This window comes from Rhinoraja longicauda, chromosome 10 (genome assembly GCF_053455715.1).
Source record: "Rhinoraja longicauda isolate Sanriku21f chromosome 10, sRhiLon1.1, whole genome shotgun sequence".
Classification (NCBI taxonomy): domain Eukaryota; kingdom Metazoa; phylum Chordata; class Chondrichthyes; order Rajiformes; family Arhynchobatidae; genus Rhinoraja; species Rhinoraja longicauda.
The window spans coordinates 59,655,977-59,679,126 of record NC_135962.1 but is presented as its reverse complement, the minus strand read 5'-3'; the positions used below and the strand labels follow the sequence as shown (position 1 = coordinate 59,679,126).

Here is a 23,150-nt window from a genome sequence, read left to right as displayed (position 1 = left end):
AAGGCACTCTACAAACTCTCTTTCCTGGGGTCCATTTCCAACCTGATTTTCCCAGTCTACCTGCATGTTGAAATCTCCCATAACCACCGTAGCATTACATTTTTGACACGCCAATTTTATCTCCTGATTCAACTTGCACCCTATGTCGAGGCTACTGTTTGGGGGCCTATAGATAACTCCCATTAGGGTCCTTTTACCCTTACAATTTCTCATTGGACACGTTAGAGGCAGGAAACATGTTCCCAATGTTGGGGGAGTCCAGAACAAGGGGCCACAGTTTAAGAATAAGGGGTAGGCCATTTAGAACGGAGATGAGGAAAAACTTTTTCAGTCAGAGATTTGTGAATCTGTGGAATTCTCTGCCTCAGAAGGCAGTGGAGGCCAATTCTCTGAATGCATTCAAGAGAGAGCAGGATAGAGCTCTTAAGGATAGCGGAGTCAGGGGGTATGGGGAGAAGGCAGGAACGGGGTACTGATTGAGAATGATCGGCCATGATCACATTGAATGGCGGTGCTGGTTCGAAGGGCTGAATGGCCTCCTCCTGCACCTATCACCTATTGTCTATTGTCTATTGTCTATTGTCACCGCGCCAATGACCCAGGTTCCATCCCGACTACAGGTGCTGTTTGTGTAGAGTTTGCACGTTCTCCCCGTGACCTGCGTGGGGTTTTTTCCGGGTGCTTACACACACTCCAAAGACGTACAGGTTTGTGAGTTAATTGGCTTTGGTAAACATTGTAAATTGTCCCCTAGTGTGTGCGTAGGTTAGTGTTAGTGTATGGGTATCGCGGGTCGGCACGGACCCGGTGGGCCGAAGGGCCTGTTTCCGCGCTGTATCTCTAAACTAAACTAAACCAGGTGCGCCCAGACCACCATCCAAACTGATCTTAAATCAGTTCAGTTCAGTTTGAGTTGAGTTTTTTGTCACGTGTACCGAGGTACAGTGAAAGACTTTTGTTGCGTGCTAACCAGTCAGCGGAAAGACAATACATAGAAACATAGAAAACAGGTGCAGGAGGAGGCCATTTGGCCCTTCGAGCCAGCACCGCCATTCATTGTGATCATGGCTGATCGTCCACAATCAGTAACCCGTGCCTGCCTTCTCCCCACATCCCTTGATTCCACTAGCCCCAAGAGCTCTATCTAACTTTCTTTTAAATTCATCCAGTGAATTGGCCTCCACTGCCCTCTGTGGCAGAGAATCCCACAAATTCACAACTCTCTGGGTGATTCACAACTCTCTGGATGAATCAAGTCAAACTCAAGTACAACAGGTAGAGCAAAGGGGAAGATACAGAGTGCAGAATATGGTTAGTCATAGAGTCATAGAGTGATACAGTGTGGAAACAGGCCCTTCATAGAGTCATAGAGTCATAGAGTGATACAGTGTGGAAACAGGCCCTTCATAGAGTCATAGAGTCATAGAGTGATACAGTGTGGAAACAGGCCCTTCATAGAGTCATAGAGTCATAGAGTGATACAGTGTGGAAACAGGCCCTTCATAGAGTCATAGAGTCATAGAGTGATACAGTGTGGAAACAGGCCCTTCATAGAGTCATAGAGTGATACAGTGTGGAAACAGGCCCTTCATAGAGTCATAGAGTCATAGAGTGATACAGTGTGGAAACAGGCCCTTCATAGAGTCATAGAGTGATACAGTGTGGAAACAGGCCCTTCATAGAGTCATAGAGTCATAGAGTGATACAGTGTGGAAACAGGCCCTTCGGCCCAACTCATCCACACCGGCCAACAATGTCCCAGCTACCCTAGTCCCACCTGCCTGCGCTTGGTCCATATCCCTCCAAACCTGTCCTATCCATGTACCTGTCCAACTGTTTCTTAAACGATGGGATAGTCCCGGCATCAACTACCTCCTCTGGCAACTTGTTCCATACACCCACCACCCTCTGTGTGAGAAAGTTACCCCTCGGATTCCTACTAAATCTTTTCCCCTTCACCTTGAACCCATGTCCTCTGGTCCTCGATTCCCCTACTCTGGGCAAGAGACTCTGTGCGTCTACCCGATCTATTCCTCTCATGATTTTGTACACCTCTACAAGATCTCCCCTCATCCTCCCTGCGCTCCATGGAATAGAGACCCAGCCCACTTACAGTTCTCAGCATTGTATTGCATCAGTTCCAGGGGCCTGTTGCCTGGTTCAGTAACTCAAACGCTCAGGAACGAAGGAGAGTGGTGGACAACTGCCCGGTCCATCACGGGTACTGACCTCCCCACCATTAAAGGGATCTACAGGGGAAGCTGCCTCAGAAAGGCAGCCAGCATCATCAGAGACCCACAACACCCTGGCCACACTCTCATCTCGTTGCTACCATCGGGGAAGAAAGTACAGGAGCCTGGAAACTGTGACCTCCAGGTTGAAGAACAGCCTCCCAGCTTGTCATAGGTTCTTCACCCACCAGCCCATCCCTTGTTGCACCACCATGGCCCATTAAAAACTGAGGTGAGAAGAAACTTTTTTCCCCAGAGAGTTGTGAATCTGTGGAATTCTCTGCCACAGAGGGCAGTGGAGGCTGATTCACTGGATGAATTTAAAAGAGAGTTGGATAGAGCTCTAGGGGCTAGTGGAATCAAGGGGTATGGGGAGAAGGGAGGCACGGGTTACTGATTGTGGATGATCAGCCATGATCACAATGAATGGCGGTGCTGGCTCGAAGGGCCGAATGGACTCCTCCTGCACCTATTTTCTATGTTTCTATGTTTCAAGAAGGGTTCCAACCAGAAACGTCGTCTACCAATGTTCTCCAGAGATACTGCCTGACCCATGAGAGCGCAGAAACAGGCCCTTCGGCCCACCGAGTCCACACTAACCAGCGATCCCCGCACACTAACACTACCCAACACACACCGGGGACAATTTCCTTTTTTACCAAGCCAATTAACCTGTACACCTGTACGTCATTGGAGTGTGGGACGGCGCGGCGCGGCGCGGCACGGCACTCACCAATGGTAGAGCCGCAGAAGGTGGCCTCCAGCGTGTAACTGTTGGCTACGCCCAACCTCCACGCCACCACTCGGCCCGTCCCTTCCTTCTCCCTCTTGATGTGGAACTTGCAGCTCTGGAAGGAGAACTGTGAGGAGACAAACAAGCGCATGAGGAGCATCCGTCAGCACTGGGCCCGCCCTCACTGGGCCCGCCCTCACTGGGCCCGCACACACTGGGCCCGCACACACTGGGCCCGCACACACTGGGCCCGCCCTCACTGGGCCCGCCCTCACTGGGCCCGCCCTCACTGGGCCCGCACACACTGGGCCCGCACACACTGGGCCCGCCCTCACTGGGCCCGCACACACTGGGCCCGCCCTCACTGGGCCCGCGCACACTGGGCCCGCGCACACTGGGCCCGCGCTCACTGGGCCCGCACACACTGGGCCCGTTCTCACTGGGCCCGCGCTCACTGGGCCCGCCCTCACTGGGCCCACCCTCACTGGGCCCGCCCTCACTGGGCCCGCACACACTGGGCCCGCCCTCACTGGGCCCGCGCTCACTGGGCCCGCGCTCAATGGGCCCGCGCTCACTGGAGTTTACAACCATGGAGAGGGGAGCCAACTATCTCACTCCCAAATACGGGACAAGGTGGCGTTCCGGGCCGGGAGGCGGGTTGCTATGCAACCTCCGTTGGGCGGCGCCCGGGCCTCCGGACCTACACTGTCCCGACGTACACTGTCCGGGCCTACAGTGTCCAGGCCTACATCTCCCCCCGGGCCTACAGCGTCCGGGCCTACAGCGTCCGGGCCTACAGCGTCCGGGCCTACAGCGTCCAGGCCTACAGCGTCCGGGCCTACAGCGTCCGGGCCTACAGCGTCCGGGCCTACAGCGCCCTCCAACCCTCATACGGGACAGTATGGCAACCCTAGCTGGGTTTACCAGCATGACCCGCGTGTGAAGGGAGGCAGGGTGATGTTGGTGCTGGGTTTAGGGTTGCCAACTATCTTACTCCCAAATAAGGGACAAAAAGTGACGTTCCCGCCCCGCGCCCCAAGTGACCTCACCCAGCCAATGGTGGCCGCCTGGGCTGGGGGGGCGGGTTACTACGCAACCTCCGTTAGGCGGCGACCGGGCCTACAGTATCCGGGCCTACTGTGGCACCCGGGGCTACAGTGTCCGGGCCTACAGCGGCACCCGGGGCTACAGTGTCCGGGCCTACAGTGGCCCCCAGGGCTACAGTGTCCGGGCCTACAGCGGCCCCTGGGCCTACAGTGTCCGAGCCTACAGCGTCCGGGCCTACCGCGGCCCCTGGGCCTAGTGTCCGGGCCTACAGCGGCCCCTGGGCCTACAGTGTCCGAGCCTACAGCGTCCGGGCCTACAGCGGCACCTGGGGCTATAGTGTCCGGGCCTACAGCGGCCCCCAGGGCTAGTGTCCGGGCCTACAGCGGCCCCTGGGCCTACAGTGTCCGAGCCTACAGCGTCCGGGCCTACCGCGGCCCCTGGGCCTAGTGTCCGGGCCTACAGCGGCCCCTGGGCCTACAGTGTCCGAGCCTACAGCGTCCGGGCCTACAGCGGCACCTGGGGCTATAGTGTCCGGGCCTACAGCGGCCCCCAGGGCTAGTGTCCGGGCCTACAGCGGCCCGTGGGCCTACAGTGTCCGAGCCTACAGCGTCCGGGCCTACCGCGGCCCCTGGGCCTACAGTGTCCGGGCCTACAGCGGCCCCTGGGCCTACAGTGTCCGAGCCTACAGCGTCCGGGCCTACAGCGGCACCCGGGGCTATAGTGTCCGGGCCTACAGCGGCCCCCAGGGCTACAGTGTCCGGGCCTACAGCGGCACCTGGGCCTACAGTGTCCAGGGCTACAGTGTCCGGGGCTACAGTGTCCGGGCTTACAGCGGCCTCCGGGCCTATTACGGGACAAGGGTGGTCCCATACGGGAGAAACCAACAGCCCAATATACGTGATGTCCCGGCTAATACGGGACAGTTGGCGACTCTACCTGTGTTTACCAGCGTGGCCCGTGTGTGATGGGAGGCAGGGGGATGCAGGGGCTGGGTTTATCGGCCCGTGTGATGGGAGGAGGGGGATGCAGGGGCTGGGTTTATCGGCCCGTGTGTGTGATGGGAGGAGGGGTATGTAGGGGCTGGGTTTACCAGCGTGGCCCGTGTGTGATGGGAGGAGGGGGATGCAGGGGCTGGGTTTATCGGCCCGTGTGTGTGATGGGAGGAGGGGGATGTAGGGGCTGGGTTTACCAGCGTGGCCCGTGTGTGATGGGAGGAGGGGGATGCAGGGGCTGGGTTTATCGGCCCGTGTGATGGGAGGAGGGGGATGCAGGGGCTGGGTTTACCTGCCCGTGTGTGTGATGGGAGGCAGGGGGATGCAGGGGCTGGGTTTACCAGCGTGGCCCGTGTGTGATGGGAGGAGGGGGATGCAGGGGCTGGGTTTACCTGCCCGTGTGTGTGATGGGAGGCAGGGGGATGTAGGGGCTGGGTTTATCGGCCCGTGTGATGAGAGGCAGGGGGATGCTGGGTTTTACCTTGTCGTTGCAGTTCTTGCTGAGCATGAGTGGTAGTACCCGCTGCTGGGCGCTGGAGGCCAGTGTGCGCTGTTCCTGACAGCCGTACATGAAGATGTTCTGCTTGCGGCTGTGCCCATGGAGGTCACAGTACAACAAGACTGTCCTCTCCTCCAACAACCTGCGGACAGGCCACAATCAGAAGGGCTTTGTGCAACCCCACGTCTGTCCCTGCCTCTCGCACGGTGGCGCAGCGGTAGAGTTGCCGCCTCACAGCGAATGCAGCGCCGGAGATTCAGGTTCCATCCTGACTACGGGTGCTGTCTGTACGGAGTTTGTACGTTCTCCCCGTGACCAGCGTGGGTTTTCTCCGGGTGCTCCGGTTTCCTCCCACACTCCAAAGACGTGCAGGTTTGTAGGTTAATTGGCTTGGTATAAATGCAAATGTAAAATAAATGTAAATATTGTCCCTAGTGTAGAATAGTTCCATTTAGTTTAGTTTAGAGATACAGAACGTAAACAGGCTCTTCGGCCCATCGGGTCCACACCGACCCGCACACTAACACCATCCCACACACACTAGGGACAACTTTACATTTATACCAAGCCAATTAACCTACAAATACTTCTTCTAATACTACTTCTAATTTAGTTTAGTTTAGTGATACTACTTCTAATTTAGTTTAGTTTAGTTTAGTATAGTTTAGTTTAGTTTAGTTTAGTGATACTACTTCTAGTTTAGTTTAGTTTAGTTTAGTTTAGTTTAGTTTAGTGATACTACTTCTAGTTTAGTTTAGTTTAGTTTAGTTTGGTTTAGTTTAGTTTAGTTTAGACTAGTTTAGAGATACTACTTCAAATTTAGTTTAGTTTAGATATATTACTCCTAGTTTAGTAGGACAGCAGCTCTCCTAGATGCTGGCTGACCTGCTGAGTTACTCCAGAATTTTGTGATACCATACTCCTAGTTTAGTTCAGTTTAGTTTAGTTTAGTTTAGTTTAGTAAAGAGATACTACTAGTCCAGAACCAGGGGCCACAGTTTAAGAATAAGTGGTAGGCCATTTAGAACTGAGATGAGGAAAAACTTTTTCAGTCAGAGAGTTGTGAATCTGTGGAATTCTCTGCCTCAGAAGGCAGTGGAGGCCAATTCTCTGAATGCATTCAAGAGAGAGCTAGATAGAGCTCTTAAGGATAGCGGAGTCAGGGGGTATGGGGAGAAGGCAGGAACGGGGTACTGATTGAGAATGATCAGCCATGATCACATTGAATGGCGGTGCTGGCTCAAAGGGCCGAATGGCCTCCTCCTGTACCTATTCTATGTTTCTGTTTCTATGATTCTACTTTAGTTTAGTTTAGTTTAGTTTAGTTTAGTTTAGTGGTACTACTTCTAGATAGTTTAGTTTAGAGATACTACTAGTTTAGTTTAGTTTAGTTTAGTTTAGATTAGAGATACCACTAGTTAATTTTAGTTTATTTTAGTTTGGTTTAGTTTAGTGATACTAGTAGTTTAGTTTAGTTTAGAGATACTACTAGTTCAGTTTAATCTAGTTTAGTTTAGTCTAGTCTAGTTTAGTTTAGTTTAGAGATACTACTAGTTTAGTTTAGTTTAGAGATAATGCTAGTTTAGATTAGTTTAGTTTAGTGTAGTTTACTTTAGTTTAGTTTAGATGTACTACTAGTTTAGTTTAGTGTAGTTTAGTTTGGTTTAGTTTAGAGATACTACTAGTTTAGCTTAGTCTAGTTTAGTTTGGTTTAGTTTAGTGTACTTTAGTTTAGTGTAGTGTAGTCTAGTTGAGTGTGGTTTAGTTTAGTGATACTACTAGTTTAGTTTAGTTTAGTTTAGTTTAGTTTAGTTTAGTTTAGTGTAGTGTAGTTTAGTTTAGTCTAGTTTAGTGTAGTTTAGTTTAGTCTTGTTTAGTGCAGTTTAGTTTAGTGTAGTTTAGTTTAGTGTAGTTTAGTTTAGTGTAGTGTAGTTTAGTCTAGTTTAGTGTAGTTTAGTTTAGTCTAGTTTAGTGCAGTTTAGTTTAGTGTAGTTTAGTTTAGTGTAGTCTAGTTTAGTGTAGTTTAGTGCAGTTTAGTTTAGTTTAGTGTAGTTTAGTGTAGTTTAGTGTAGTTTAGTTTAGTGTAGTTTAGTTTAGTTTAGTGTAGTTTAGTCTAGTTGAGTGTGGTTTAGTTTAGTTTAGTTTAGTCTAGTTTAGTGTAGTTTAGTCTAGTTTAGTGTAGTTTAGTTTAGTGTAGTTTAGTTTAGTCTAGTCTAGTTTAGTTTAGTGTAGTTTAGTTTAGTCTAGTTTAGTGTAGTTTAGTTTAGTGTAGTTTAGTTTAATCTAGTTTAGTTTAGTGTAGTTTAGTGTAGTTTAGTGTAGTTTAGATTAAAGTAGTTTAGTTTAGTTTAGTTTAGACTTAGTTTAATTTAGTTGAGTTTAGTGTAGTTTAGTTTAGTGTAGTTTAGTCTAGTTTAGTGTAGTTTAGTTTAGTGTAGTTTAGTCTAGTTTAGTGTAGTTTAGTTTAGTTTAGTTTAGTTTAGTGCAGTTTAGTTTAGTGTAGTTTAGTCTAGTTTAGTGCAGTTTAGTTTAGTGTAGTTTAGTTTAGTGCAGTTTAGTTTAGTGTAGTTTAGTTTAGTGCAGTCTAGTTTAGTTTCGTGTAGTTTAATGTAGTTTAGTCTAGTTGAGTGTGGTTTAGTGTAGTTTAGTTTAGTGCAGTTTAGTTTAGTGTAGTTTAGTTTAGTTTAGTGTAGTTTAGTGTAGTTTAGTTTAGTGTAGTCTAGTTTAGTTTAGTCTAGTTGAGTGTGGTTTAGTGTAGCGATACTAATTCTCCTGTGCTGTGTGCTGTGTGAGGGGTGCTCACCGTTTGATCAGTCTCCGTGTGTACCAGACCGGGGGGAAGTGGTCCTTGTGGGCGGTGCGGTACTGGCGGTTGAGGTCGCGGCCAGCGAGGGAGCAGCGGTAGTTGCCGACGATGACCCCGTCGGGGTTGACCATGGGCACGATCTTGAAGAGGAAGGTGTCGCGGAGGAGGGCAGCGTCGGCCGAGTCGCCCAGCAGGTAGTCGAGGAGCCCCTTCATCATCCACGAGGCGTTGCTCTCGCCCGGGTGCACCCTGGCAGTCAACACCACGGCCCGCTTGGCAGCGGCCTCGCGCGGGCTGCGTGACGGGTTGGTGACGGTCAGCAGGTAGACCATGTTGCCGGCCAGCGTGCGGCACAACACCCGTACCTTGCACAGCTTGCAGCGGGCCTGGTCAGTGACCACCTGCAGCAGGTAGCCCTGCAGGTCGGTGTAGGTGTAGGGGTAGCAGTGGGCGAAGTAGCAGGTGTCCGCGTCGTGGGGGAACTGGAAGGTCCAGGTGAGGGAGAAGGAGTGACGCTCCCCCCCATCGTCCCCCCGGCCGTTCCTGTAGTAGTTGATGCGCTCGCCCACACGCCGCCAGCCCAGGCCGCGCTCCTGGGCGTCCCGCGCCGAGTACAGCAGCGGCCGCATGCCCCGGCTGTACAGGCTGCCGGCCTTCATCAGGTTGACGATGGTGAAGCGGTACGGCAGCGAGCGACGCGTGTTCTGCACACGGAAGTAAAACCACTGCGTGTGCCTGGCAGTGTACATGTCCGTCCGCAGCACCAGCGCATACTCGCGCTCACCCCTGTGGAGACAACGCACGCACACGATCAACCGCCAACCGCCTCGCTCCCAAACACATGGGACAAGGTGACCTCACCTACAGTGTCCGCACCTACAGTGTCCAGGCCTATTGTGTCCAGGCCTGCAGTGTCTGAGCCTACAGTGTCTGGACCTACAGTGTCTGGACCTACAGCGTCAATAGACAATAGACAATAGACAATAGGTGCAGGAGTTGGCCATTCGGCCCTTCGAGCCAGCACCGCCATTCAATGTGATCATGGCTGATCATTCTCAATCAGTACCCCGTTCCTGCTTTCTCCCCATACCCCTGACTCCGCTATCCTTAAGAGCTCTATCTAGCTCTCTCTTGAATGTATTCAGAGAATTGGCCTCCACTGCCCTCTGAGGCAGAGAATTCCACAGATTCACAACTCTCTGACTGAAAAAGTTTTTCCTCATCTCTGTTCTAAATGGCCTACCCCTTATTCTTAAACTGTGGCCCCTGGTTCTGGACTCCCCCAACATTGGGAACATGTTTCCTGCCTCTAACATGTCCAACCCCTTAATAATCTTATACGTTTCGATAAGATCCCCTCTCATCCTTCTAAATTCCAGTGTATACAAACCTAGTCGCTCCAGTCTTTCAACATAGGACAGTCCCGCCATTCCGGGAATTAACCTAGTAAACCTACGCTGCACGCCCTCAATCGCCGTCCAGGCCTACAGCGCCACCCCGGGCCTAATACGGGACAAGGGCGGTCCCGTACGGGACAAACAAATTTAGCCCAAAATAAGGGATGTCCCGGCTAATACGGGACAGTTGGGAACCCTAAACAGGCCCTTCCACACACCAAAGATAGACACACAAGGCTGAAGTAATTCAGCGGGTCAGGCAGCATCTGTGGAGAACATGGATAGGTGACGTTTCACAGAGTGCTGGAGTAACTCAGTGGGTGAGGCAGCATCTGTGGAGAACATGGATAGGTGACGTTTCACAGAGTGCTGGAGTAACTCAGCGGGTCAGGCAGCATCTGTGGAGAAGGTGGCATTTCAAGTTGTGATCCTGGTTCTTAAATGATTCAACGATACGTTGTTGTCACATGAACTCAGCAGGTCATGAGTCAGAGTCCTCCAGAGTCCTCCAGTCCGCAAACGTGGCAGGGGGCTGGCGAGTCTGTGAACCGTGAGAGAAACAGGTTGCAGATAGGGTTGCCAACTGCCCCGTATTAGTCGGGACATCCTGTATTTTGGGCTAAATTGGTTTGTCCTGTATGGGACCGCCCTTGTCCCGTATTAGGCCCGGGGGGCTCTGTAGGCCCGGACACTGTAGGCCCGGACAGTGTAGGGCCGGACACTGTAGGCCCGGACAGTGTAGGGCCGGACACTGTAGGCCCGGACAGTGTAGGGCCGGACACTGTAGGCCCGGACAGTGTAGGGCCGGACACTGTAGGCCCGGACACTGTAGGCCCGGACATTGAAGGCCTGGACACTGTAGGCCCGGACAAGAAGGCCCGGAAACTGTAGGCCTGGACACTGTAGGCCCGGACACTGTAGGCCCGGACACTGTAGGCCCGGACACTGTAGGCCCGGACACTGTAGGCCCGGACACTGTAGGCCCGGATACTGTAGACTAATGGAGTGTGTTCGGGGAGCGGGGCTGAGTGCATTCGCCGGATACTGTCGACTAATGTGACGTCACCGCCCCGCACCCCACGTGACCTCACCTCCCGCTGGCTGGGTGAGGTGGGACGTGGGGCGCGGGGTAATGACGTCACTTTGTCCCTTATTGGGCAGTGAGATAGCTGGCACCCCCTACGTCCGGCGCTGGGGAAAGTAAACTCACGTACACTTTCACAGCTCTCTGCAGGTTACCACACTCGAAGCGGGCTTCAAATATCAGGGTGTTGTCCTGCTGGCCACGGTTAACGGCTGCCACCGCCAGGGGTTGCGAACTCCCACCCACGCGGGCAAAGGTGAAGAACGGCTGCAGGTAATCTGTGAGACAAACACAGGCCGTACACTCAGTCTGACCTCCTGCTCGCTAAACATCTTAACCCCCCCTTTTTTTAGATTTTAGATTTAGAGATACAGCGCGGAAACAGGCCCTTCGGACCACCAGATCCGCGCCGACCAGCGATCCCCGCACACTAACACTATTCTACACCCACTAGGGACAGTTTTTACATTTACCCAGTCAATTAACCTACAAACCTGCACGTCTTTGGAGTGCGGGAGGAAACCGAAGTTCTCGGAGAAAACCCACGCAGGTCACGGGGAGAACGTACAAACTCCGTACAGACGGCGCCCGTAGTCAGGATCGAACCTGAGTCTCCGGCGCTGCATTCGCTGTAAGGCAGCAACTCTACCGCTGCGCCACAGGGTGGTGAATCTGTGGGATTCATTGCCACAAAAGGCCGTGGAGGCCAAGTCAGTGGATAATTTTTAGTCAGAGATAGATGAGATACTTCATTAGTACGGGTGTGAGAGGTTATGGGGAGAAGGCAGGAGAATGGGGTTAGGAGGGAGAGATAGATCAGCCATGATTGAATGGCAGAGTAGACTTGATGGGCGGAATGGCCTGCTTCTGCTCCTATGCCTTGTGATCTTAACCTATTTGGACAGATAGGGATCATCGTTAGGAGGGATTTGGGCCAAACGCGGGCCAAAAGGCACGAGATGTTCAGGAGACGAGGGAAACCTTTTTCAGTCAGAGAGTTGTGAAGAGGCCAATTCTCATCCACAGAAGGCAGTGGAGGCCAATTCTCTGGATGCTTTCAAGAGAGAGCTGGATAGAGCTCTTAAGGATAGCGGAGTCAGGGGGTATGGGGAGAAGGCAGGAACGGGGTACTGATTGAGAATGATCGGCCATGATCACGGCGGTGCTGGCTCGAAGAGCTGAATGGCCTCCTCCTGCACCTATTGTCTATTGTCTCGCCGTTCCTTCCCAGCTGTTACCAGGCAACTGATAGCAACTCTTCTCCAATGACATGAACATCCATTTACAACCTTTGAGGCAGCACGGTGGTGCAGCGGTAGAGTTGCTGCCTTACAGCGCCGAAGACCCGGGTTCCATCCCGACTACGGGCGCTGTCTGTACGGAGTTTGTACGTTCTCCCCGTGACCTGCGTGGGTTTTCTCCGAGATCTTCGGTTTCCTCCCACACTCCAAAGACGTGCAGGTTTGTAGGTTAATTGGCTGGGTAAATGTAAAAATTGTCCCTGGTGGGTGTAGGATGGTGTTAGTGTGCGGGGATCGCTGGTCGGCGTGGACCCGGTGGGCCGAAAGGGCCTGTTTCTGCGCTGTATCTCTAAAACTAAACTAAAACTAATCTAAAGAAGGAGAACTTTGATCATTTCCATCGAGAGGAGACACGAGGAAATGCAGATGTCGGGATCGTAAACAAAGTGCAAAGTGCTGGAGGAGCTCAGTGGGTCAGGCAGCGTCTGTGGAGAGGAATGAACAGGAGATGTTTCGGGTGGAGAGCACATTGACCGGTTCAATCACGGCCTGATTCGGCAACTTGAACGTCCGGGAGCGGAAAAGACTGCAGTTGTAGACACTGGCTCTGACCTCCCCACCATCGAAGGGATCTACAGGAGTCGCTGCCTCACAAAGGCAGCCAGCATCGTCAGAGACCCACACCACCCTGGCCACACTCTCATCTCACCCCTGCCACCGGGAAGAAGGTACAGGAGCCTGAAAACTGTAACGTCCAGGCTCAGGAACAGCATCTTCCCCACATCCACCAGGCTATTAAACACCACAACCTCAAATAAGCTCCGAACTACAATAGACTATTATTATTATTATTATTATTATTATTATTATTATTTACAGTGCTCTATGTTTACATATTGTGTTGTGCTGCAGCAAGTATGGATTTCATTGTTCTGTCTGGGACACATGACAATAAAACTCTCTTGACTCCTGACCAGGGTTGCCAACTGTCCCGTATTAGCCGGGACGTCCCGTATTTTGGGCTAAATTGGTTTGTCCCGTACGGAACCGCCCTTGTCCCGTATTAGGCCCGGACACTGTAGGCCCAGACACTGTAGGCCCGGACAGTGTAGGTCCGGACACTATAGGCCCGGACACTGTAGGCCCAGACACTGTAGGCCCGGACAGTGTAGGCCCGGGGGCCGCTGTAGTCTTGGACAGTGTAGGCCCGGGCACTGTAGGCCTGGACACTGTAGGCCCAGGGGCCAATGTAGTCCCAGACACTGTAGGCCCAGACACAGTAGGCCCGGACACTGTAGTCCCGGACACCGTAGGGTAGGCCCGGACACTGTAGGCCCAGACACTGTAGGCCCGGACACTGTAGGCCCGGACACTGTAGGCCCACACACTGTAGGCCCGGGGGCCACTGAAGTCTTGGACAGTGTAGGCCCAGACACTGTAGGCCCGGGGGCCGCTGTAGTCTTGGGCAGTGTAGGCCCGAGCACTGTAGGCCCAGAGGCCAGGCCTCAGCCAAAAGGAGGTTGCATAGCAACCCGCCTCCTGGCCCGGTCGGCCGCCATTGGTGGAGCGGGAGCACGTGGCCGCTGGCTGGGTGAGGTCACATGGGGCGCGGGGCGGTGACGTCACCTTGACCCTTATTTGGGGAGTGAGATAGTTGGCAACCCCTACAGTTGCCGTACCTTTATTGGTGTCGTAAACCACTTCACCCTCCTCAGGGTCCGTGTAGATTGGGGCTTCTTCCAAACCAGTCGCACAGTAGAGAGGTTCTGGGCCCAGCGAGACGCCCTCTGCACAACAAGACACAACGCTCAGACAAGGGAACAGACTCCAGAGACAGTGAGCTGTACATATTACGTTCATTAGTCATTAGTGCAGAATTAGGCCCATCAGCCTGGATAGAGTGGATGTGGAGAGGATGTTTCCACTAGTGGGAGAGTCTAGGACCAGAGGGCACAGCCTCAGAGTAAGGTCATAAGGTTATAAGTGATAGGAGTAGATTTAGGCCATTTGGCCCATCGAGTCTATTCCACCATTTCACCAACTTCAGACCAATCTCCAACCTACCCTTTCTGTCCAAAGTTTTGGAACGTGCTGTAGCTTCCCAACTCAAATACCACCTCTCTACCAATAACCTGTATGAAACTTTCCAATCCGGATTCCGCTCCAACCACTGTACTGAAACTGCGCTCCTCAAAATCACAAACGACATTCTCCTCTCCTCCGACGCTGGCAACCTCAACATCCTCATCCTACTTGACCTCAGTGCCGCCTTTGACACCATAAATCACTCCATTCTCCTCACCCGACTTGAAACCTCCCTTAACATCACCGGCACAGCCCTATCCTGGTTCAAATCTTACCTCTCTGACAGGCACCAGTTCATCTCCATTAACAACTGTAAATCCCCCACCGCTCCCCTCCCCCAAGGTGTCCCCCAAGGCTCAGTCCTTGGCCCCCTCCTCTTCATCCTCTACCTGTTCCCCCTTGGTCAATTAATCCGCCGTCATGGTCTCAACTTCCACTGCTTCGCCGATGATATCCAGCTCCTCATCTCCACCAAGTCAATCTCCACCACCACACACTCTACACTGACAAACTGCATTACTGAAATAAAATCTTGGCTTCAATCAAACTTCCTCAAACTCAATTGCAACAAATCTGAAATCATCATCATTGGTCCAAAAACGCTCACCAAATCCACCCAAAACTTCATCCTCAACATTGATGGTCTCCCAGTATCCACCTCACCTCACATCCAGAATCTTGGAATCATCCTTGATCAAACCCTCTCCTTCGACAAACACATCAAACACATCACAAAGACAGCCTTCTTCCACCTCAAAAACATTGCCCGTCTCCGTCCATCCCTCTCCTCCACAGCTGCAGAAACCCTCATCCACGCCTTCATCACCTCCCGTCTGGACTACTGCAACAGCCTCCTCTATGGCGCACCCTCAAAAATCATCAGTAAACTTCAATACATTCAAAACTCCGCTGCCCGTCTACTCACCCACTCCCCGACCCGTGACCACATCACCCCCGTCCTTTACAAACTCCACTGGCTCCCCATCCCCCAGAGAATCCAATACAAAATCCTCCTCATGACCAACAAAGCCCTCCATAACCTGGCCCCATCCTACCTGACTGACCTCCTCCACAGACACACTCCCACCTGCACCCTCCGCTCTGCTGCTGCCAATCTCCTGTCCCCCCCCCATCCGGACCAAACTCAGATCCTGGGGGGAGAGGGCTTTCTCCATCGCTGCTCCCACCCTCTGGAACTCACTACATCAAACCATCAGAGACTCCTCCTCACTCACCACATTCAAAACATCGCTGAAGTCTCACCTGTTCAACACTGCCTTCAACCACTGACCGTCGTCACCTCACCTTCTGTCTCCTTTCTCTGTTCGTTTACTTATTTATCTATTTATTTTCTTCTCTATGTTTTAGAAATCCCTGTAAAGCGTCTTTGAGTGTTTGAAAAGCGCTATATAAATGTAATGCATTATTATTATTATTATTATTTGATCTATCTTTCCCTCCTAACCCCATTAGTTTAGTTTAGTTTAGAGATACAGTGCGGAAACAGGCCCTTCGGCCCACCGGGTCCGCGCCGACCAGCGATCCCCACACATTAACACTATCCTACACCCACGAGGGACAATTTTTACATTTACACCGATCCTATTAACCTACAAACCTGCACATCTTTGGAGTGCGGGCGGAAACCGAAGATCTCGGAGAAAACCCACGCAGGTCACGGGGAGAACGTACAAACTCCGCACAGACAGTGACCGTGGTCGGGATGGAACCCGGGTCTCCGGCGCTGCATTCGCTGTAAGGCAGCAACTCTACCGCTGCGCCACCGTGACCGCCCGTTCTCCTGCCTTCTCCCCATAACCCCATAACCCGCACTAATCAAGAATCTATCTATCTCTGCCTTAAAAATACCCACTGACAGCCCCCACAGCCTTCTGTGGCAAAGAATCCCACAGGTTCACCACCCTCTGACTAAAGACAATCCTCCTCATCCCCTTTCTAAAGGCACGTCCTTTTATTCTGAGGCTCTGCATTGAGATGGGGAGGGGGGGTGGGGAGGAGGGGGGGTTTGGGGATGAAAGGGAGGTTGGTAAAGGAGTGGGGGGATGGGGAGGAAGGGGGGGCTTGGAAAGAGAATGGGGGGGTTGGGGAGGAAGGTGGAGGGGTTTGGTGAGGAAGGTGGGGGGTTGGTGAAGGTGGAAAGGTTTGGGGGGGAAGGGGTGGGGGTTGGGGGGAACGGGGTGGGGTTGGGGAGGGGGGTTTGGTGAGGGAAGGTGGGGGGGTTGGGGGGAAGGGGGGGTTGGGGAGGGAAGGTGGGGGGGTTGGGGAGAAGGGGGGGTTGGGGAGGAAGAGGGTGTTTGTGGAGGAAGGGGGGGTTGATAAGGGGGTGGGGAGGATGGGGAGAAAGGAGGGGGGGTTGGAAAGGGAATGAGGGGGGGGGTTGGTGAGGGAAGGTGGGGGGGTTTGGTGAGGGAGGTGGGGGAGTTTGGTGAGGAAGGGGGTGGGGGTTGGTGAGGAAGGGAGTGGTGATGGTGAGGAAGTTGGGGGGGGGGTGGTGAGAAAGGTGGGGGTGTTTGTGGAGGAAGGGGGGGGTTGGAGGGGAAGGTGGGGGGGTGGGGGGAAGGGGGTGGGGTTGGGGAGGGGGGTTTGGTGAGGAAGGTGGGGGGGTTGGGAGGGAAGGTGGGGGGGTGGGAGGGAAGGTGGGGGGGTTGGAGGGGAAGGTGGGGGGGTGGGGGGAAGGGGGTGGGGTTGGGGAGGGGGGTTTGGTGAGGAAGGTGGGGGGTTGGGAGGGAAGGTGGGGGGGGTGGGGGGAAGGTTGGGGAGGGAAGGAGGGGAGGGTTGGGGGGAAGGTGGGATGGTTGTGGAGGGAAGGTGGGGGGTTTGGTGAGGGAGATGGGGGGTTTGGGGGAGGGAAGGTGGGGAGGATGGTGAGGAAGGGGGTGGAGCTGGGGAGGGGGGGTTGGTGAGGAAGGTGGGGGGGTTTGGTGAGGAAGGGGTTTGGTGAGGATGGGGGGGGTAGTGAGGAAGGTGGGGGGGGTTTGGTGAGGAAGGTGGAGGGGGGTTGGGGAGGGGGGTTTGGTGAGGAAGGTGAGGAGGGGCGTTGGTGAGTGAGAGGTTGGGGGGCGTTGGTGAGTGAGAGGTTGGGGGGCGTTGGTGAGTGAGAGGTTGGGGGGCGTTGGTGAGTGAGAGGTTGGGGGGCGTTGGTGAGTGAGAGGTTGGGGGGTGTTGGTGAGTGAGAGGTTGGGGGGCGTTGGTGAGTGAGAGGTTGAGGGGCGTTGGTGAGTGAGAGGTTGGGGGGCGTTGGTGAGTGCGAGGTTGAGGGGCGTTGGTGAGTGCGAGGTTGGGGGGCGTTGGTGAGTGAGAGGTTGGGGGGCGTTGGTGAGTGAGAGGTTGAGGGGCGTTGGTGAGTGAGAGGTTGGGGGGCGTTGGTGAGTGAGAGGTTGGGGGGCGTTGGTGAGTGCGAGGTTGGGGGGCGTTGGTGAGTGCGAGGTTGGGGGGCGTTGGTGAGTGAGAGGTTGGGGGGCGTTGGTGAGTGCGAGGTTGGGGGGCGTTGGTGAGTGCGAGGTTGGGGGGCGTTGGTGAGTGAGAGGTTGGGGGGCGTTGGTGAGTGCGAGGTTGGGGGGCGTTGGTGAGTGAGAGGTTGGGGGGGCGTTGGTGAGTGAGAGGTTGAGGGGGCGTTGGTGAGTGCGAGGTTGAGGGGGCGTTGGTGAGTGCGAGGTTGAGGGGGCGTTGGTGAGTGCGAGGTTGGGGGGCGTTGGTGAGTGCGAGGTTGAGGGGGCGTTGGTGAGTGAGAGGTTGGGGGGCGTTGGTGAGTGAGAGGTTGAGGGGGCGTTGGTGAGTGCGAGGTTGCCCAACATGGTCTCACCAATGTGTCTGATCCTCTCCTTGATGAGTTGGCACTCCTGAGGCCAGCACACGGGCTGTTCTGACGGCTTGGTGGACAGTCCGTGGAGATCCCAGGGTTCACACAAGCGGTGGACAAGCCCCTCATAGCCGTCCTCGATCACCACCTGGGTGGTGCCAGGCAGAAGCAGCTTCTTCTGAAACCCTGCGAGGGGAGGAATGAGAGAGGCAGGGTCACATGGCACCACAGCCCAGCTTGAGTTGAGTCCAGTTTATTGTCACCCGTTACCGAGCCACAGTGAAAAGCTTTCGTTGCGTGCCAACCAGTCAGCGGAAAGACTACATGCGATTACAATCGAGCCGTCCACAGTGTACAGATACATGATAAGGGAATAACGTTCAATAGACAATAGGTGCAGGAGGAGGCCGTCCGGCCCTTCGAGCCAGCACCGCCATTCAATGTGATCATGGCTGATCATTCTCAATCAGTACCCCCGTTCCTGCCTTCTCCCCATACCCCCTGACTCCGCTGTCCTTAAGAGCTCTATCCAGCTCTCTCTTGAATGCATTCAGAGAATTTGCCTCCACTGCCTTCTGAGGCAGAGAATTCCACAGATTTACAACTCTCTGACTGAAAAAGTTTTTCCTCATCTCCGTTCTAAATGGCCTACCCCTTATTCTTAAACTGTGGGCCCTGGTTCTGGACTCCCCCAACATTGGGAACATGTTTCCTGCCTCTAACGTGTCCAACCCCTTAATAATCTTGTACGTTTCGATAAGATCTCCTCTCATCCTTCTAAATTCCAGTGTATACAAACCTAGTCGCTCCAGTCTTTCAACATATGACAGTCCCGCCATTCCGGGAATTAACCTAGTAAACCTACGCTGCACGCCCTCAATAGCAAGAATATCCTTCCTCAAATTTGGTGACCAAAACTGCACACCGTACTCCAGGTGCGGTCTCACTAGGGCCCTGTACAACTGCAGAAGGACCTCTTTGCTCCTATACTCAACTCCTCTTGTTATGAAGGCCAACATTCCATTGGCTTTCTTCACTGCCTGCTGTACCTGCATGCTTCCTTTCAGTGACTGATGCACTAGGACAGTTTCGAGATACAGCGAGGAAACAGACCTTTGGCCCACCAAATCAAACTTGGGCAGGTGGGACTAGCATAGATGGGGCACTTTGGTCGGCATGTGCAAGTTGGGCCGAAGGGCCTTTTCCATACTCTGTGACTCTATGACTAATTGGTTGGATACAAAGTCAGGACTATTTTTCTAGAGGATGGTTCAAATACTGAAAAGCACAGCTTTAAGTTGAGAGAACCAAGTTTATTTTACGAAGGGCCTGTTTCCGTACTATACAGCACATAGTGTCAAAGTTAAGTGCAGTTCAGTTGAGTTTATTGTCACGTGTACCGAGGTACAGTGAAAAGCTTTTGTTGCGTGCTAACCAGTCAGCGGAAAGACAACGCACGATTACAATCGAGCCGTCCACAGTGTACAGATACATGATAAGGGAATAACGTTTAGTGCAAGATAATGCCAATAAAGTCCAATCAAGGATAGTCCAAGGATCACCAATGAGGTAGATAGTAGTTCAGCACTGCTCTCTTGTTGTGGTAGGATGGTTCAGTTGCCTGATAACAGCCGGGAAGAAACTGTCCCTGAATCTGGAGGTGTGCGTTTTCACACTTCTGTACCTCTTGCCCGATGGGAGAGGGGAGAAGAGGGAGTGGTCAGGGTGTGACTTGTCCTTGATTATACTGCTGGCCTTGCCGAGGCAGCGTGAGGTGTAGATGGAGTCAATGGATAGGATGCTGGGTTGTGTGATGGCCCTTCGGCCCAACGTTGGAGGAGTCCAGAACCAGGGGGTCACAGTTTAAGAATAAGGGCTGGGCCATTTAGGACTGAGATGAGGAAAAACATTTTTCATTTGTGGAATTCTCGGCCACTGAAGGCAGTGGAGACCAATTCACTGGATGTTTTCAAGAGAGAGTCAGATTTAGCTCTTAGAGCTAACGGAATCAATGGATATGGGGAGAAAGCCGGAACGGGTTACTGATTGTGGATGATCAGCCATGATCACATTGAATGGCAGTGCAGGCTCGAAGGGCTGAATGGCCTCCTCCTGCACCTATTGTTTCTAATCGTCCATGCTGACCAAGATGCCCCATCTACACTGGCCTGTAGAGGGAGCAGCTGAGCTGGGCAAGGTGACCTATCAAGTCTACTCCATCATTCAATCATAGCTGTGTTGGAAAATAACTGCAGATGTGGTTTAAATCGAAGATAGACACAGAGTGCTGGAGTGACTCAGTGGGTTCAGGCAACATCTGTGGAGAACACGGATAGGCAATAGGTGCAGGAGGAGGCCATTTGGCCCTTCGAGCCAGCACTGCCATTCAATGTGATCACGGCTGATCACTCTCAATCAGTACCCCGTTCCTGCCTTCTCCCCATACCCCCTCACTCCGCTATCCTTAAGAGCTCTATCAGCTCTCTCTTGAAAGCATCCAACGAACTGGCCTCCACTGCCTTCCGAGGCAGAGAATTCCACACCTTCACCACCCTCTGACTGAAAAAGTTCTTCCTCATCTCCGTTCTAAATGGCCTACCCCTTATTCTTAAACTGTGGCCCCTTGTTCTGGACTCCCCAACTCCTCAAATTCTAAATGGCCTACCCCTTATTCTTCAACTGTGGCCCCTGGTTCTAGACTCCCCTAACATTGGGAACATGTTTCCTGCCTCTAACGTGTCCAACCTCTTAATAATCTTATACGTTTCGATAAGATCCCCCTCTCATCCTTCTAAATTCCAGTGTATACAAGCCTAGTCGCTCCAGTCTTTCAACATATGACAGTCCCGCCATTCTGGGAATTAACCTAGTAAACCTACGCTGCACGCTCTCAATAGCAAGAATATCCTTCTTCAAATTTGGAGACCAAAACTGCACACAGTGCTCCAGGTGCGGTCTCACTAGGGCCCTGTACAACTGCAGAAGGACCTCTTTGCTCCTGCATCTGTGGAGAACATGGATAGGTGACGTTTCACAGAGTGCTGGAGTAACTCAGCGGGTCAGGCAGCATCTGTGGAGAACATGGATAGGTGACGTTTCATGCCGGGACCCTTCTTCAGGCTGGTTGTTGTGGGGGAGTGGGGGTGAGGAGAAAGCAGGAAGAGAGGTGTGGGTGGGACGAAGCCTGGCATGTGATAGGTGGATACAGGCGAGAGGTGTTTGTTCGGGCTTTGCCCCGTCCCCATCTTTCCTCTGGCTTTCTCCCCCCCCCCCATACCCCACCCCTCCACCCCCGCCCCTCACCTCTGTAAATTGTGATTGTGAGAATCGTGTACACAAATAGTGGGAGAGGGGAAAGGGGATTTACTTAAAATTGGAGCATTCAGTGACCATACCGTTAGATGACTGACAATGTTCATACGGTCATAAGTGGTAGGAGCAGAATTAGGCCATTCGGCCCATCAAGTCTACTCCGCCATTCAATCACGGCTGTTCTATCTCTCCCTCCTAACCCCATTCTCCTGCCTTCTCCCCATAACCCCTGACACCCGTAATAATCAAGAATCTATCAATCTCTGCCTTATAAATGACTTGGCCTCCACAGCTGTCTGTGGCAAAGAATTCTACAGATGCTTATTGAAACATATATTATTAAGGGATTGGACACGCTGGAGGCAGGGAACATGTTCCCAATGTTGGGGGAGTCCAGAACCAGGGGCCACAGTTTAAGAATAAGGGGTAGGCCATTTAGAATGGAGATGAGGAAAAACTTTTTCTGTCAGAGTTGTGAATCTGTGGAATTCTCTGCCTCAGAAGGCAGTGGAGGCCAATTCTCTGAATGCATTCAAGAGAGAGCTAGATAGAGCTCTTAAGGATAGCGGAGTCAGGGGGGTATGGGGAGAAGGCAGGAACGGGGTACTGATTGTGAATGATCAGTCATGATCACATTGAATGGTGGTGCTGGCTCGACGGGCCGAATGGCCTCCGCCTGCACCTATTGTCTGTTGTGCATTCACCACCTTCTGACTAAAGAAATGCCTCCTCATCCTCCTTCCTAAAGGAACGTCCTTTAATTCTGAGGCTGTGCCCTCTGGTCCTAGACTCTCCCATTAGTGGAAACATCCTCCCCACACCCACTCTATCCAGGCCCTTCACTGTTCTGTACGCAGGCCCTTCACTGTTCTGTACGTTTCGATGAGGTAAGTTTTGATGACTAACCTGTCTTTCTCTGATGGAAATGCTTTCTCATGAACTGCAAATACACGTCTTTAGCCTGTGGCAGGGAGAGAGGCAATGTTAATCTTTACAATTAAACCAGGATGAGACACGGTTGAAGTTCCCTCTACACCGTCCCATCCCATCCCACACACCCAGGGCAGTGCCAGACATTAGACACCTAATTTGAGGAAGGACCTCCTTGCTATCGAGGCAGTGCAGCGTAGGTTCACCAGGTTAATCCCCGGGATGGCGGGACTGTCATACGAGGAAAGATTGGAAAGACTGGGCTTGTATTCACTGAAGTTTAGAAGGATGGGAGGGGATCTTATAGAGAGACGTATAAAATTATAAAAGGACTGGACAAGCTAGATGCAGGAAAAATGTTCCCGATGTTGGGGGGAGTCCAGAACCAGGGGCCACAGTCTAAGAATAAAGGGGAGGCCATTTCAAACTGAGGTGAGAAAAAAACTTTTTCACCCAGAGTTGTGAATTTGTGGAATTCTCTGCCAGTGGAGGCCAAATCACTGGATGAATTTAAAAGAGAGTTAGATAGAGCTCGAGGGGCTAGTGGAATCAAGGGATATGGGGAGAAGGCAGGCACGGGTTACTGATTGTGGATGATCAGCCATGATCACAATGAATGGCGGTGCTGTCTCGAAGGGCCAAATGGCCTCCTCCTGCACCTATGTTCTAGGTTTCTATGTTTCTATACAATGAGGTGACCCAAACCGGATTCTGTGCTTCATTCGTGGCTACTCCAAAGCCTTATAAAGGTTCAACATTTAGTAGAATGCTCCTACTTTAGTAGAAATAAGGAACTGCAAGTGCTGGTTTACACACAAAAAAGACACAATGTGCTGGAGTAACTCAGCACCTCAGGAAGCATCTCTTGAGATTGATAGGTGATGGCCTGTTTCCGTGCTGTGTGATTGAAAGATACTTTATTCTCAGGTAGACACAAAAAAGCTGGACTAACTCAGCGGGTCACGAAGCATCT

At 52.5% G+C, this 23,150-nt stretch overlaps 1 protein-coding gene across 1 annotated transcript in view; it reads right to left on the bottom strand.

The window, feature by feature from the left end:
- LOC144597534 (uncharacterized) overlaps positions 1-23,150 on the bottom strand; it is an 84,048-nt gene that overhangs the window by 31,407 nt on the left and 29,491 nt on the right. Inside the window, exons 2-8 of the mRNA XM_078407013.1 lie at positions 22,154-22,208; positions 17,348-18,121; positions 13,710-13,817; positions 10,920-11,067; positions 8,306-9,094; positions 5,485-5,644; positions 2,965-3,091 (exon numbers count right to left, since the gene is read on the bottom strand). Of these exons, the coding sequence (XP_078263139.1) occupies positions 2,965-3,091; positions 5,485-5,644; positions 8,306-9,094; positions 10,920-11,067; positions 13,710-13,817; positions 17,348-18,121; positions 22,154-22,208 (2,161 nt within the window). The remainder of the gene's footprint in view (positions 1-2,964; positions 3,092-5,484; positions 5,645-8,305; positions 9,095-10,919; positions 11,068-13,709; positions 13,818-17,347; positions 18,122-22,153; positions 22,209-23,150) is intronic.